This window comes from Caloenas nicobarica, chromosome 7, assembly GCF_036013445.1.
Source record: "Caloenas nicobarica isolate bCalNic1 chromosome 7, bCalNic1.hap1, whole genome shotgun sequence".
In the NCBI taxonomy this organism is placed as follows: Eukaryota; Metazoa; Chordata; class Aves; order Columbiformes; family Columbidae; genus Caloenas; species Caloenas nicobarica.
This window is the reverse complement of record NC_088251.1, coordinates 7,676,545-7,693,621: the sequence shown is the minus strand read 5'-3', so window position 1 is coordinate 7,693,621 and position 17,077 is coordinate 7,676,545. Positions and strand designations below refer to the sequence as shown.

At 40.4% G+C, this 17,077-nt stretch overlaps 1 protein-coding gene across 1 annotated transcript in view; it reads right to left on the bottom strand.

The window, feature by feature from the left end:
- Positions 1-435: 435 nt before the first annotated feature.
- Positions 436-17,077, bottom strand: part of SHTN1 (shootin 1) — a 65,286-nt gene continuing 48,644 nt past the window's right edge. Inside the window, exons 13-17 of the mRNA XM_065638974.1 lie at positions 14,895-15,004; positions 14,197-14,250; positions 11,224-11,344; positions 10,462-10,645; positions 436-2,064 (exon numbers count right to left, since the gene is read on the bottom strand). Of these exons, the coding sequence (XP_065495046.1) occupies positions 1,854-2,064; positions 10,462-10,645; positions 11,224-11,344; positions 14,197-14,250; positions 14,895-15,004 (680 nt within the window). The 3' untranslated portion in view covers positions 436-1,853. The remainder of the gene's footprint in view (positions 2,065-10,461; positions 10,646-11,223; positions 11,345-14,196; positions 14,251-14,894; positions 15,005-17,077) is intronic.

Sequence of the window (17,077 nt, the reverse complement as noted above, 5' to 3'; positions counted from 1 at the left end):
AGGGAAATTCTGCTCCAGTTCTAGCTCACGATCAGGGCCAGTGCATCAGTGCAGACCCCAAATGTAGGGCACACAGCTGGAACCGGCATCCCTCGGAAGCTTCACTCGGAGGCAGGGAATAACCACTCAGTTTCACAAAGGCTGGGAAACTTGTCAGGAGTCGTTTTAATAAGCAAGAGTGAAAAGATAAATAAGTAATTTATGTCCTAGGTAACAAACAGTTTAAGTAAAAGAAATACTTCTTTAAAAACTTCTGGGTTTTGTATCGTTTGAAAATTTGAACATCTAATACAGCAGCAATAATTTGAGGAAAAATACATGTATAAAATGTTGCATTTTAAATTCAGTGTAACGATACCTAAGTGAAAAATAAAGCACCAGAATCAACTGCCCTCCAGGAAATTAAGACATCAATGAGAGACAAATTTCCCCAAGTTTAAGAATTATACATAATTCAGTAATTAGATCAAGTCCAAGATTTTCTTAGCAAACATGCAAAAAACACCAAAAAAGATGTGCAACCACCACACTCGTTACTATCATTTTATTTTTAGGAAAAGCACCAGACAGTTGCATGCAGAGCCCAAACCAACAAACTCAGAACATTCATCCTTCAATACTATCACTGTTTCAAACCATTAAATAAAAAATAATCCAAGTGCATTCAAGTACTTGACCATCTAATTTCAGTTACGCCGATCTTTAGGTAAATCCCTGATTACAGTTGTTCGTTCGTTATGAAAGAATGAGATACTGTGTAGAATTTAAAAAGAGACCAAAAGGGAATGTGAATTGGCAGCGGAGCGAACTCATTACATACGTGTCGCACTATCTTGATAGGAATAAGGGCTGAGGGAACCTGGGATTTGTTTCATCACATACTGACATCTAAAGTGTTCTCTAAGAAAGAAATTAATGCCACCAGTGTGTACCGGATTCCAAGCAAAGGCTTATTTGTTAGTGTTGCAAGCTTTCAGCTGGGAGTTCGCAAAATGTGGATTCCAAATAACTTGCAATCCTGGACTGACTGAATCCCAAATGTACTCCATACTCCCAGGAGCCTACCATAACTTATTTTTTTGCAGCAGCTCCAAACTTTGCTCTGTAACATTGAAACAAAAACCAGGAGAGAGGTCCTCCTTTGTAAAGCTTTTCATCCAAATGAGAGCACCAATCTCAACCCACAAACTTTTGACTTTGGCTATCATTACCTTGAGACTGAGATGACACGCTGCACTGCCTCTGCCTTTCAGCCTTTGGGCCAGCTGTCCACTGGGGCAAACAGAACAGAAGGGTTAACGCTTGTGCTTTTAAGTTCCTCAAAAGAGTGTGCTTGGATACAGCAGTACGGAGACCTACAAGATCTTGGTTTATGTAGATATCAAAATATTTTTAAAGCAACGTGTCTAAAACCTGATTTTTTAATTATTAGTAACAGCCCCCATACTAAAGCTGATGTGTGTGCAATCACTTTCACAGAGTCTAACCTGTACCTGTCCAGTTCAAGAGGGACGCCAGTGACTTCTGGCAAGCTTTAGAATGGACCTTTGACAAGGCATCTTCTCAACAAAAATAATAATTTAAAAAGCCTTTTCAAATACCGTTTTAAAGAAAAGGTAACTGACATTATCTAAGAAAATATTAACCATACCTGTGAAATTAAAATGGGAAAGGGATACAGAGTAATACGTAGTTATTTAACACTTTAATGCATGTAACAAAACTGCATACAAAAGACTATCTCAATTATTGAAAGCTGTTTGGAGTACAGACCGTAGCCCCTAGTAACACACCTAAGCAATTTACATGTCCAGATAATGATTCCCAAAAGTTACAGCCTTTCAGAACAACAATTAACAGTTAGAACTGTCTGCTTCTTTAATTTTCTCAGCACTAGTTTCTTTACGCAGCGGCTTGCTTTTTTCTTCTTTCATTTTGTTGTGAATCAGCGTGTTTTCGGACATCTGATCCCTGCTGGTGGAAACAGGATCTAAAACTACAACGGATTCTGTCTCTTTTTCACTGCTAGAGGCTTTTCTTCTCAATTCTGTATGACTAGTTGATCTAGAGAAGAAAGAATAAATATATGAAAACAGATAACAGTTCACATATTTAGGAGAAAGAATCTAAATAGAAAGAAAAGGGATTTATGTTATTAGTAGCATGTATGACAGGACAAGGGGTAATGGCTTTAAACTGAAAGAGGGTAGGTTTAGATTAGATATAAGGAAGAAATTCTTCACTGTGAGGGTGGTGAGGCACTGGCACAGGCTGCCCCATCCCTGGCAGTGTCCAAGGCCAGGCTGGACAGGGCTTTGATAAACCTGGTCTAGTGGAAGGTGTCCTTGCCCATGGTGGGAGGTTGGACTGGATGGTCTTTAAGGTCCCTTCCAACACAAACTGTTCTATGATTCTATGACCACGACAAGTCTACTGAACTAGCAAACAGATTTCTGAATTTACAGCTGTTACATACAGATGATAGTTCACAAAATGCAACAGTCACATTACCTCTCCTGAATCATTTGTTAAGCCAGCCATGGAAGATATTTACAAGGAAAAACAAACTTATAAAGCACTGAAAAAAAATCCTTAGACTATGAAAGAATCACTTTAAAGTCTTAAGAATTTATTTTCTCTCTGCTCATCTCTGAGCCAAATTTAGGTTCCCCCATGTCCAACGGTGCAGTTGCACCCAGAGAAAACACTCCCAGTCCCTGCTGTCTGTAGGTAACAGCCCTACAGCCTGAAAGGAGAATCACAAAATTGTGGCACACCAGGCTGGAACGGACCACAAGGATCATCTGGTCCAACCTGTCTTGGCAAAAGCACAGTCTAGACAAGGCGGCCCAGCACCCTGAGAGAACACGGCTGCTTCTCCACCTCCCGTCCGAGGCTTTCACTGAACCACCCTCTGCCGTATGACACGGAGGCAGAGGCAGCGTAACCAGCCAACAGGCTGCTCGTGCTCTCACTGGGAGCGAGGGTAAATGACTCCTGAAAAATCACCTACTGGATTTGCTGAAATACAGAGGGCGATAGATCTACGTGCTGCACTGCAGAAACGGGGTTATGGCTGATTGCTGGCAGAGCAGGGATTCCTGCGGATAAAAAGCCCTCTGAGCGGGGAGAGACGAAGGAAAGGTCAGAGACACCAGGGTTATTTCTTGAGGCTGGCATCACGCTATAAACACTAAAAGCACTTGTCTATATTCAAACGCTTTGTACTAGTGTTGAAAACGTGCAGGCAAATCCTTAGATTAGCCAGAATGCACCAGCAGAGACCGGGGCAAACACTGGGAAAGCACGACCCAAACAAGCTGCAGACCGGGGTGTTTCCTACATCGTATTAGTGCTGCTGCACGGGCTCCCATGGGCTCAGCCTGTCTTTAGGCAGGGCTTACACAACGGTATGAACACGGTATAGACATCTACACCAACACAGCTACAACCACCAAACCGGGTGCGTGCAAAACCCCTTCATGTGGGAAGGTCCCACGTGTACCAGCGGGTGCGCGGCTCCCGGGGAGCCTGACTGTAGAGCTGCCCTATGCAACCGCGTCTGCTAGACCAGAGCCTATTTTTTTTTTCTTTCTTTTAATTTTTCATGCTTACTCATAAGGGCCAGCCTTCCATTTTGCTAAGATAACATCCTTGAAAGGAAAAAGTGGAATCAACTAGAGGCCAGAGAAAGAAATTCAGCTACTGGATCCATCTGCTGTGAACTGCCCTTTATTATGACAGTCTTTGTCCTAGAGAAAATGACACAGGAAAAAAAAGAGGTCACCCCACTCAACAATTAGAGCACAGGACGAAGATTGTACTCCCAGTGCTCCCACCTGACAGGGAGCGAGTAAATGTACAGGTTAAAAACCAGTAAATAATCACAGAAACAACAGTTGTTGCACTTCACATTTCAGAAAGAATTTACTCAGCTTGCTATTGAAGCACTTGATATAGTGAATGAAATTCCATGTTCAAGCTTTAATTACAAGAATTGTCTCTAACATTAGAACTTCGGCATAAGTTAATTAATGCAGAAATTGGCACTAATAGATACGGTTTCAGACTCATTTGATTATCATCAGAAGCTAGTGATTTCACAAGGAAAATAATGCTTATTTTATGCAAAAGTTGCCAATCATTCCGGAAAATACAAGGTGGGGTATTTTGAATGTTACAGCAAATTAAACTTTTTAAAGCAGCGTAACCAGAAGAGGGTTATTTTAAAAAGTGCTACCTCTGAAAAGCTGATTGCCCAACACTATAAAAATGGTCAAAGCCATAAATGCCAAGTTCATTTTTATTTCACTTTGGAGGTAACTATCTTTCAAATCCCAACAGCTGGACTATTTAATACAATCTGGTGAATCAAAGTATAATTCTTCACTGGGCTCACAGTGGGGAGCCTGCATTAGTGTATGGCAGCATTCCAACAACTGATGCACAGCCAAGCGCTCTGAAGTCTGTTTCATTTATAACAAAAATGGATAAAACGGCAATCATATTTACCACCTTCAAAGGACAGAAAAATGAAAGATGTCGATATAAAGTAGTTTAATGGAGAAAACCAGTGATTAAATCAGCGTTTCAAGCATAAAAATAAGAATTACCATTCAGACTTTGTTGTACGAGCATTCCCTTCTTCAAATCCTTTACACGGTTGCAGCACCAGGCTGACAGTGATGCTGTTACAGCTGAGGTATTGTTAAAAATTATTAACCCTATTCATCAGGTATTCATAGCTCATTTTCCATAGTTTGTCAAGAGCAGAATACAGGCATAATAAAGTTTCAGTGTAAGAATGAACATAACTTTGGTGCTCCCTTTCAAAAACCAGGGTTTGCTGCTACAAATAAAACTGAGAAAAGCAATTAGTACAGATGTAGTTAGCCACAGTTTTAAACAATTACAAATTTGTCCAGCCAAAGTATTTGCATTTAGCTCTATGCAAAGCTCTTTGTTCATTAAGACTGTTAATGTCTTTATCAGTATTCTTGTTATTTGTCCAACTATTTATTTATGCCAGAAATTGAGAATCTAGTCCTATTGTACTCATTCATACATAATTGTTCCTAAGTCTGCATATACTTCTACGACTAAACACATAAAATCCGTACTGTGAAAATCAAATTTAGATGATAAATACATTTTAGATTAATTGTACGGGATATGCAAAGTCCCATGCAGTACTGAGTACTGCTTGTGAGAGAACAGCCCCAAAAGCAATATATTCCATTTATTTAGTTACAGAAGCTACAGAAGGTGTAAAAATAAAGGGTTACGCCTGACGGGCCATCCGTGAACTAGTACTGCTGTGCCCTTTGTAAATAATTTACAGTAGGAGTACAAAAGGACAAACTAAGTGTCGGATTGTCAATTGAGACTTGGATTTTCTTTGTTTCCTCTGGTTAATATTATAACCTTGGTATTATTTAACCTTGCTCGGTGCTCTATTCATGAAATCACTGTAATGTGTTTCCATTAGAAACCAGAATTTTATGTAAATATCATGGAAAAATTTATTGGATTAAGTCCCAACCAATTTCCTAACAATACGTAAAAGCAGAAGGCTAAAGGAAACCAGTCAAGGAGAACACTGTACGAATATCAATGGTTTTTTACAGCATATTTAGAAAATACTGGTAAATTCTATTCCAACAAAGACTAGTTTTGTAAGTAAACAGTGTAGGCATGGGAGAGTCCCCACGGATACTCCGCCTGGAGTCTGAGCTGGTGGGACTGAAGCTGTTTCTGCTACAAGAGCCGACACCAACACGGCACTGAATTAGTACACATGGTCTTTGAGCGAGCTGCCCCATTGAGGATGCTGAAATAGCCGTCATCACCCTTCAGAGCAAAATTGCTTTCCAAATCAAAACTAACTAAAACTCACCCAGTGCTATTCCTTACTCCCCAGAGATGAGATTTGAAGCATTAAGCTGATTTGACAGTTGCTCACCACCAGTTGCTTCTTTATGATGCTTAAAAGCCAGGCCTGCATCTCAGTTAGAGCTTGCCCTTTGCCTAAGTGCCGCCCAGCCCAGCCCAGCATTCCCATTGTACTGCAAGATCCCCATATAAGGTGATCTTATCCTCAGTCAAAGACTTTTATTGGGAATAAAAGCCACATATGCATTTCTTAAATACTTCGGAATTTTTAACAAGGCAGGGGAATATAAGAGACAGGACCAAAGGCAACAACTGAATAACAACGATTTTTTACTGAACAATGGTAAAAAATACACCAATTTCAAATCTCGAAAATCTTCAATGAACAAAAAATTCCATCACACTACAGTATTTGTCAAAAGGAAATGACAGGGAACACAAACACTAGTGAATTAGTCTGGTGGTTCCCTCCTCTGATATAATAGTCCCAGCACTATCTGTAACACCAGGCGTCTGTGAAGAAAGTGCAATAAACCTTCTCCATTTCTGGAATGCCTCTGCCAGATCTTGCTGAGTAGAAATGTGATCAAGAGAGCAGTGAGCAGAACGGAACTGCAGACAACCTTTAGTATGGACATTTTTCCCATTTTACATGCTTTTTTAAAAATGCTCAAAGAGATTGGCAAATTAATTTAAATGAGGAATCTTGGAGAGCTTCTACCTGCACTGAGAGCGCGCACAAAAAGCACGGTCTAAAAAATGTGTGACAATATTTTTGAAACAGTTAATATTGAGAAGACCTCAAACTTCTGGAACATCTCATTGTTTTCTTCATTTGTTGTTCAGGCTAAATTGCCCACGTTCAAGCTGCACTGGAAAATCTTTGCAGTTTTTTCTGGCTCAGGCTGAGCTGCTTCCCGCAGAGCTGGTGGATGATTCAAGGGTACTAAGATTACAGCCAGGAGAAGGACAAATCCTTTAATTGTATAAAATCATCAGATTAAGACTAACCCTCTCTGTGGTTCACTCTGTTAGCGGAGAACTCTGCTGCCCAGAAACAAAATGTTTACAAAGTGCTGGAAAAAAAGGAAAAAAATCCCCCCAAACCCAGGGGCAGGCACACCTTTGTGTCCGCACCCCCAGGGCATCACAGGAACTCTCCCCGCTCCCAATGGAACTCAATTGTCACCTGTTCTCTTCTCAGCAATTGTCACAGAATTACACTCACGCTGGGTTAAACATTTGGGAAGAGATTTGCAGAGGAAGTTACCTGAATACTGAGGTACAGCCTCAATTTCTCTACAGGACACACATTATTATGTCATCCCCTTCAGCACGACCTCAGCAAAACTTCACACACGGATCACCTGCTTAATGGCTTCAGACCCTTCTTCTAACAACCCCCTGCACTGAAATAACACCTCACCTAGTGATTTGAAGCCCAAATTTTTCTTCAGAATTAACTTGTCTGAGCTACCATCACAGGGAAATTTCAGAATCAACGTGTATTTGTTGATATTACAGCCTTTTTTTGCCTTTGGCAACTCACACGAGTGGCTGAGCTGATTCGGCTGGAGGCCAGGGCTTTAGTAACACTTAAGCACAGAGTAACCATATCATAAGTCCTACTTCAAGCAAAGGCTGACATTCCTCACCCCCTTAGGATTTAAGTTAGATTGAACCTAACTTGGGGGCAGGGAGGATCCAGGATTTTACTCATTGAGCTGACTTGTGTCTACCTGTTGTTCACAGACACATTTTCAAGCCTGGGTCTTTTCCAAAGTCCCAACCTTCTTTCTCCATGAGAACTGGTGTGCTCAACTGTTACTAAGCATAAATAAAGAATGAGGAATAGGGCTGTTCGCATTTAAATGTCTGGAAGTATTACCTCCTCCTTCAGATCACAAGCCTTAGTAAATGGTGCAGCAAAGAGAAATATTTCATGCACAACTATCCCTAAGGTTTCAAATAGGAAGCTGTACATTAAAATCCAGGTGAAGAAAAAAAGAATAAACAACGCACTGCAAGAGACACCTGGTAATTATGAGACACGCAATCCTCTACTGAGCTACAAAAGGTTTGCTTGGCTGCTGCAAACAGTTGGAGTAGGTCACACCTTTGTCAGATTTCAAGGAATTGCAAATGATAGGACAGCCGCATCCTTTTACCTCAGGTATGAATAAGGAGAAGAGGAGCCACAATAAATCTTTTGTGAGCCTTTGCCATTTAGGGTACCTGGTCAAAGCAGCGTGCTGTTTGTTTAGTTAACACGGGTGGCTTCAGGAAATAAGTGTGGTGCACCAGGAGGGGAACAGCCGGTGCTTCAGACTCGTGTCCTTGTAACACGTGTTTCGGGGGGGGTTATTCACTGAACCAGCTCTCACGTGGCCCCTACGCCAGGCGTTAAAGACTGGATCGCATCTTCTGGTTTATTTTCACCCATCCAATGAATCCAGGGATCCAGTTTATGCACTAAGACCACTCCGGGACACAAACCAAAGCATAGCAAATGGGGACAGTAGGGAGATTGGCTTCAGAAGTGTTCTGCTGACCCAAACTAAACTGCTAGTATAGATGTACTTGGGGAAGCCCAGAAAACTCTCTAATTCTACAGCCAAGTTGTCAGGCACATTAGACAAATAAACCTCCTTCTGACGTCTGCTTTGAGTGAGCTGTGTTTCAAAACGGCACTCACACACCTGGGAGTCTGGAGGCTGCTTCTCCCAAACTTTGCTGCAAACAGTGCTCAGAAGAAAAAAAAAAAACATAATTGCAATTAACCGTGGTGTGAAGCATCCAGGTTATTTCTGCTCCTCCCTGCCAGCCCAGCGGCATAAGAGTAGGAGAGCCCCAGCACCTTCTCGCTGCTGGAAAACCATCCTCGACGATGAGCCTTTCCAATTAAGCAGGTTTACACCAGCGACAGCACAAAGAAGCCCTGCAGCACTAAGGAGTCTGGCCCACCACATTTGTTTTAATGCTTTAAACAGATAAATTAAAGTGAAATGTGTCTTTTAGGACGTCACTGAATAGGCAAGCTGAGAAATAAATTGAGCTTCACATATGCTTTTACAACACATAACAACTGTGACTGTCAACACAAGATCCTTTTCACTGTCAATTCACCATGCATTCTGCGAGACCTTGGGGCCTGCAATTATTTCATTTCCTTTCTTGTAAATGCAATTTGCACTTAGTTTGGTGGAATAAAAGGTAGACAAAAGGTGGTAGGGGTTGCTGTATTTTCTGATTAAGGTTATCAGTTCAAAATTGTAGAAATTCACAAACTACAAACGGTATTTTTCAGGAACAACCTCACCTTTCTGTCAGGGTAGCAGTTTAAGAAAACCCAATGGCATTATTCACGCCAAATTAACTGTTGAACAAATCTGCATCTTTCTGATTAAATTAAAATGAAGATCACCTTTCTTCTAAGGATGCTTAAATGAAATAAAAGGGGGAAATACATATGATTGCAAAACACATTCTGCTTTTAAAACTCAGTGTGAATTAAATAAAACCATAGGGCAAAAATGAAATTGGGCTCTTTATCCGTTTAAAATAAACGATAAAAGTACCTGCAGGAGAGTGAAGTAAATATTAGTTCATAAAAATCGATGTGAACTGAATTTCCAGCTCATTTGCCATGGCTTACTCCTTTGAACTAAGCAATGGAGCCTTGCTAGAATTGGTACTGGTGGTATTTTTCAATTGACAGAACAGGAATTCAGAGGTTTAATTAGACACGATTACAATATTCTGCCGATCTGATTTGTCTCATCTATTTCCTTTTCTTGAAGTGACAAACTGACAAACCACCTGGCAAGGGAACTGAAGGAAGGGCACAGCCTGATTTCAGAAGGAGCTTGGTATTGTTATACAACAAACCCATCCTCCATAGGATCTGAAATAAATAACTCTGAAGCAGGTTTAACTCTTTGATGCTGAACCGGCAACCTTGGGTCTTCAATCTGTTGAGATGAAAGATTCTTCTGCCTGCCTGTGCAAATGCAGCACTAACCGGGGTTTTGGGATGTTTTTTTTATTTTTGAAGAATCCTGATATTGGGATTTAAAGGTAATTCAGAGCTTTAACCAACAAACATTTAACAGTAATAATTACCAACCAATTTTGGTTCAACAGAAACTGCCCTGCACACCTGCACACAGACTAATACGACTTATATGATTTTGGTTTTGAAAAAAATTGCTAGAACTACCTATTTTAAAAATCAGGAGTTAAGTACATACCTATCTTCCCTCTTCAGATATTGCAAAAACCTCAAGCTTACTATTCCTTGAAAACTCTTTGAGTTCTATTTTTTTTAGCAGAGAAGATTAACTTTTTTTTTTTGAGAATGTTCAGATATTCTACAGGAAAAGAGCTTTATTAAAGATAATTCAATCTCTACTTCTACATGAGACTGCAATTATCTGACGAGTCAGTGGTAAACAGTTGCAGACTGTACATTTACCCTTTTAACCAAAATAGATGTTGAAGCACTTTCAAAATGCACCAGCTAAACAGACTTTGTACTAAAATATATCTAGAAATCCATATTCTACTTACTGCAATGTAGGCTTGGAGCCTGTGACACCCTCAAGCTGGTTAGAGACAGGACCTGAGGCGGGTACTTTGGAAGTGAATTCTGTCTCCAGGTCTTTCTTGTTCTGTGCTGTTTGTGAGGCACTGGCTCCCGAACCCAGCACAGGCAGAGATTTTGATTCTGATGTGGCCAAGAATCCAGTGGGACCTAAAACCCAAAGACAATTTAATGCTTCTGTCACTGAACTGTCTCTCTATAGAGTCCAAGATAAAACCATTGAGTGACATTAAAACCAGCCACGTCTGCATCGGCTGTGGCACAGACTTACACTTGCACAGGCTCTGCTTCTAACCAGGCAGAACACGGACAGTTTCTTACAGATACTGATAGTAAAGCATAGCTTAAAAACTACACACTCTTTCTCTGCAGAAGAGATTAATTCAAAACATTAGTCCTAAACCTCATTTCTCTGGTTATCATTCCTTTCAGGAGTATTTTAATAGTAGGGTCAGACTGTTAACTCTAGTTAACAATGTCTGAGCTGCAGGCAGGACAGAGGAGCACGTGTTTATGTGGCTGTGTGGGCAGAAAATCCTGACAGAGGCATCTCTTGGAGAAAATGGGGATGAAAAGTGACATGTGTGACATAAAAGTGAGTCACCACAGAAGTAAGCACGGTTCTCTGTAATGGCTGAAATGGCAATAGTGTGGAAGAGAAAGTAAAGCTTCAAGAGTTACTTAATGCACAGAGAAGACGAGGACCGTGAAGGAGTCCAGCCACTTACTGCCACTGTCCTGGTCTGTGGTGACTTTCCGGCGCCGCAGAACTCGTTCCAGCTCCGTTTCACTGCTCTCTGTTTCAAGGGATTTCAAGCTTCGGGAACTAGTGGATTTGTTCAGTGTTTCCTACAGCAAGAAACAGGCATGAAAAATCACTCTGAGGATACAGCATGCCTTGCCAAACATCCCATATGCACAATCCGGGAAACTTTTAAGTTGCAGAAAAGCAACTGCAATTCTAGACCAGTATGAGAAGCTCTTCCATCAGTACAAGAGCGAGCAGCTGGGGCTTGGCTCACCACTGCCCCCCTTACATGGATTTCCAGATGTACAGATTAACCACACCTACACCTTACAGGGTTGATATCAGGCTTCAGAAAGATGCTCTGGATCAGTAATGAACAAACTCTGATGTTTGCAGGGAAATGTCAACTTCCTCCATCTTAATATTTAAAGGATCTTTAAAAACTGCTAGAGCATTATCATGCCCATAATTAATCTCTATTAGCAAAAAGCCAAAGATCCATATTTTATATTTTAGCATGGTCCTGTGCTGCTGCACCCCAGTGTGTACACATCTCTGCAGAAGTCACTATGTTATTCTATCCTATAATCTACCTGATCTGACATAAACCTGAGCCTATGCCCAGACACTTCACGGTTTCTCTTACACACAGGATTGGACCAAGTTGAAACATTTTTTTATACATACAAAATAGAAGCTAGTTCTATTACTGGCTTATACCAAAGTTAGTATTTTGTACCAGCTAAGATGTAGATCCAGGAGCACTTTTCTTAAGGAAATAAAAAAATCTGCTTTGATCAAAACCTGAAACCTCCCAAAATTGCTCACATTTTAACAGGCACGTAGTGCATAGTGCGTGCATTTCCCAACTGACAAAAGTCAGCTACTAGATAAGCACTCACTTCACTGTAAAATTTCCCTAAAAGATGTTTATAATGCAACTGAAATTTTGAGACCCATGTGCTATTTCATTCCCCCTCTGAGTATTGCCATCTTTAGGAATCCCCAGGAATCCCATTTCTTCAATATTCCAAAATGTATCTTACAGCATCTATCCAGAGCATAAACAACATATTCTTAACATCTTCTGTTGACAAGCACATAACTTCCAAGCAGAAACAGCAAATCACAAAAAGAAATGGCATTGCAAGTTGCAAAAGCTGCATTACTTTCAGCTACTAATTCTTTGCCCCCGCCCAAAAGTTAAAGTATTTTCTTTGGCAAGTATTTGAAATTGAACTGAGCAGGTACATTATTATTGAGTAGTATGCTCCAGATCTGTACAAACATACACGTACAAAAGCCACTCGAGCAACGGAGTCACTCAAACTCTGCAATTTACGGAACATAAACGTGTTTTGTTTGTACCAATTATATAGAGGTCTACATGAAATGCATAATTAGCATAGTAACAACAAATGTTTACTCCATCACATCCCACCCCCATGTTTGTTGTCTGACTGTGCCTAATGACTGGTCTCAAGAATAGACCGGCATTGGATTTTATACGGTTTGTCTTATACTGCAAATATCCTGAGAGGCTCAAAAGTAACAAGCGAGATACAGAAGTGCAGTGACTGGAGGTTTCTTTCTGCTCCCCCTCAAGTACATAATCAAGTCTCCCCTGATGTCAGTGATACAGTGTCAAAGAAATAAAACAGCTATTAGAAAACGAAAGGGCCTTCGGCAGGATGATTGAGTCCAAACCTCACTGGCCCAAACAGCACGCTGTATCAAACCATTCCTGTACTTACGGAGTTACATTTAAAACATAATCTCTGTGTTGCATTTTATTCCTTTTCGATTTACCTACACATTTAATTATCTGTCTCTCTAATTAGAGCTCAGCATGAAGGTCTGGTGGCTCTCTAAATCATTTCTTCTCTTCTTCCCCTGCTTTCATATGACTGGAGAACAGTAAGTTTAATGCACCATCGGTGCCACACGCATCATTTTAAATCACAGCACAGTCTCTTACCATTGCAGTGGCTACACTTGCTGTACTGTCTTGCATCACGCAAGACAATACTGAAGTTATTTCTATAAAGGCTGTTTAGGTGCTATTAAGGATGATTAGAAAAACAGCCTTACCAGCTGTGGAGTGGATGTGAAGCATTTTGCTTCAATATGGGCAGAATTTCACCACATTTCACCTTACAAAGCCAAAATTTCACCTGACGTGCCAAAGTTGCACTTCACTTTAAAAGCTTCAGGGTCACAGAAGTCAGGAAGCAAGATTATGGCTCCTTCCGACTGATACAATTTTAGCACTTGTCCACAAGAAACAGCAAGTTAAATAAGCAATGCGATGTAGGAGTAAAGGACGGAACAGGAGCAAACTTAGCACATTGCTCTGAGCAAGACCAAATATGTGCCTAATATTTTTATTTAGTGATAAATTGGTATGTGGACAGCTATTCAGAATCATTTTTTTTCTACATATAAATGCAGACAGACTACAGAGCTCTCGCTCTATTCAGGCTACGTCTATGCTTACAAGAAATTCAGTCCCTCAGGAGAGAGCAGGAGCTCAGAGCAGGTGACGAGAACCCTACATTTCCTCTACATGCAGTTCAGGGGCTTCACTTGGGACTAGATTTATTCAGCTGCCTCTCCCTCCCTAAGCATCCCCACTGTGAGTACCTGGAAAGTTTCCAAAGGATCTCTGGCAGGTGCAGACCAGAACATCCCTTCTAGCAGCAGGAACACACAACTCTGGAGCAGAGTTAACAGGCTGGTTTTCTCCAAAATAAATTCCGTTAGCAAGACCAAAACCAATCTTTCAGTTGGACCGAAGTCAAAAGTGGAATCAGGGGATTCACTCTAGGACTGCTCTACAGCTTCAAACCAAAACAGTCACAAAAAACTTTCAAATACTCAGCTATTTTGCACAGAACACCCTGTCAGCTCAATGAGAAGAAAAAACTGAAATATAAACCACAAGTTTTCTTACCAGAATCCCTTTTAATTCTTTCATTGCACTTTCAGAGGGCTTTGGTGTTTCTGGCTGTAAACAAACATAACACATGCAGGTTAAAAAACAGGTGAAATGGACTGTGACAGACTTTGTACTTGAAGACAGACGTCGCACACGGGTCTCCTGCACAGGCGTGTGGTTGTGTTATGTTCCTCTGCTCGCTCCTCTCACGGGCACATGGTTAACATTCAAACTATTTTCTTAGACAGATGAAGGGAAGAGTCTGAGCTTGTAACATCGTGAATCCCAGCTTGTACCTAAAGAATGATTACGCTTTTGTGAAGACGGTCAGCTCTATTTTACAGCAGCCACATTCATGTATTAGTGCTATGTGTTGCACAAAAGGAAGAAATACTGCTACATATAGTCTGCTTCTTGACCACTCCCTTTACCCAATTCAGTTACTCTCTCTGTGCTTTTAGTTTCCCAGTAGCTGTTTGTTTAGAAGATGTTTACTTTCAGTTCCTTTCTGTGTCAAAGAAACTGGGCTGTTATTTACTTACTGTTGGCTTCACTTCTTATTTTTCAGATATATGCTGCTCTAATTCATTTTACTCAGAATCAAGCAAATGAGGTGAAGCAAATGTATTCTTTTGAATGATTTACAGAAAGCCTGATTTCAGTGTAAATTACTCTACTAAGCTAATATTATTGCTCTGTTATCTATTCCAAACCTTTGTTTTAGGTCTGCTTGACTGGTTGACTGGCCTCAGATGAACTCCCTTTTTAATTCTGTCCATCATTTCTTCAACAGCTTGTCTCTTCAGATCTGTAACTTCTTCACCTGTTCCAAAAATCAGAGAGCATATCACATTCCAGACATGAACTGCAGAGAAGCAGTAAAAAGAAAAAAACATGTTAAATGGCCTCCTAAACAGCTTGCTTGCAACATATAGCCAGTTACCATAATCATAAATTAGTTTTAATAATGAAACGGCATTTATATATACAATGTACTTAGTTATACTCCCTGCAGTAGGTCTTCCTGCCTGTATATGTGATGCATATTGCTCATGTACTATCCAAATCCATGCTTTTCCTCAGTTTTATTAAAAAATGTAAATGATAAGCATATATAGACTGATTTTTCTCCGCACAAGTGGGCTGTTCACAGAGTCTTCTTGCAGGACCACTATCTTACCCTTAATTTTCCCCACCGCACAGAGTCACTTTACCTTACATTGCATACACCTGCATGGTAGCAGAAACCAGAAATCTCATCTCTAGTTATCAGGAATTCTAGTTTCTGGATACAGCACTTTTAGTGATCTTTGCTATCAGCTAAACTGTGACAAGCTCTTCAAGGATCAAATGCCAACCTACACCTACTGAGGATCCAGCAGAGACTTCACAGATGCCAAACGGCAGCACCTGCAGAAGTTTGGACAGAAGCAGGGCCCAGACCCTGAAAAACACAAAGCTCCTACAACTGTTTGGAAAAGACTGAAGAAGGTGGCCCCACTTCCACTCTTATCTCTTCACTGTGGCTCAGTAGAAATTTCCACAGCTTCACTGAGCCAGGACTAGTTGATAATGCCCATTACAGGACTACTAAACATGTCTTGTGTTTCACGTGGGCTTAAGAACCCTGCTGGAATGATACACCAACATCTCAGACCAAACTAAAAACATACCTTTAAGAACATTGCACCAAGTTAAAGGGCAAAACTTTCATACCATGAAAGGAAACGATTGCTTTTTCAAGAGATTAAGTATCAGGACTGCAAAATATTCCGATGAAACGGGAAGCTGTGTGATGAATCTAGACAATACCTGTTAACTTATCAGTGTTCTGGGTAATGTAAGGAAAGACACTTAACATGCCATACTGAAAAGGGAAAAAAAAAAAGAGTACTTAAAGCAATGGAGAAATGGAGAAATATGGTTGACGCTATTCAAAGCTGCAACGCTGTACCTTATATAACAGGAATTTTAAATAGGCTTTCGCTCTCTCACTTGTCAGGGTACTATTGATGATTCACAGAAATGCAGTTTCTGTATTGTAAGCCGATTTAATGTCAGGCTTTAATTTCACAAACAGGCTGTTTCAAATATAAAAGCTTAATTGGTGGTATGGGATAGAAACCACTCATTCTAGGTCCTTAACAAGGGTCAAAACAAGCCTCAAGTTGGATATAATAACTAGATCAAGACAGAACTTTCCTCCTTTTTTATTTTTATTTTAAGAACAGCTCAACTATTAAGAGAAGAAGCACTTCGTATGTGATTGAAGAAAGGTCAGAACTGTTAAAGTTTGCTAATAAATAATGAAAGAATGGGGTGTAAAGAACTTACAGTGAATTTCATAGTATTTCCTGCAATCACTGTTTATAACAGTCTCAACAAAAAGGTGTAATCAAAACATCTAGGACACTTCAAGGTAAGGAAACTTGATAAATGAAGGCAACATAACTGAACTTTTACTGAAAGATAAGATTGACTCTTCAACCAGGATCTATGGTACAAGGTCACTTCTCTAATTATTTTACCCAGACCAAGAACCTTATTTCTCTCAGACTGGTAACCAGTTCCCAAGGATTTCCCTGGGGATTTGCCCAAGTCACCCCATTCCTCTGTTCCTCACCTGAGAAATGGGGGGTGTAATCCTTCCTTTCTCCCACTTTCTGCCTGTTGGTCCCACGAAACAATCCAGCCATGCTTACATACCATTACAGCCTGCTAATAGTGATTTTTTTCTTTAACAGTTATAGTCTATACCTATAATTTTAGCCAGGTTCCCTTCTGCAGCCCCCTTCTTTGTTTAAGTGGCAGCAAATGAGTTAAGCAATTCACTACAAACTCCTGCTGGTTCAAAAGGAAGAGAGAAACAGTGAGAAAAACCTTGGCTATTTAACCA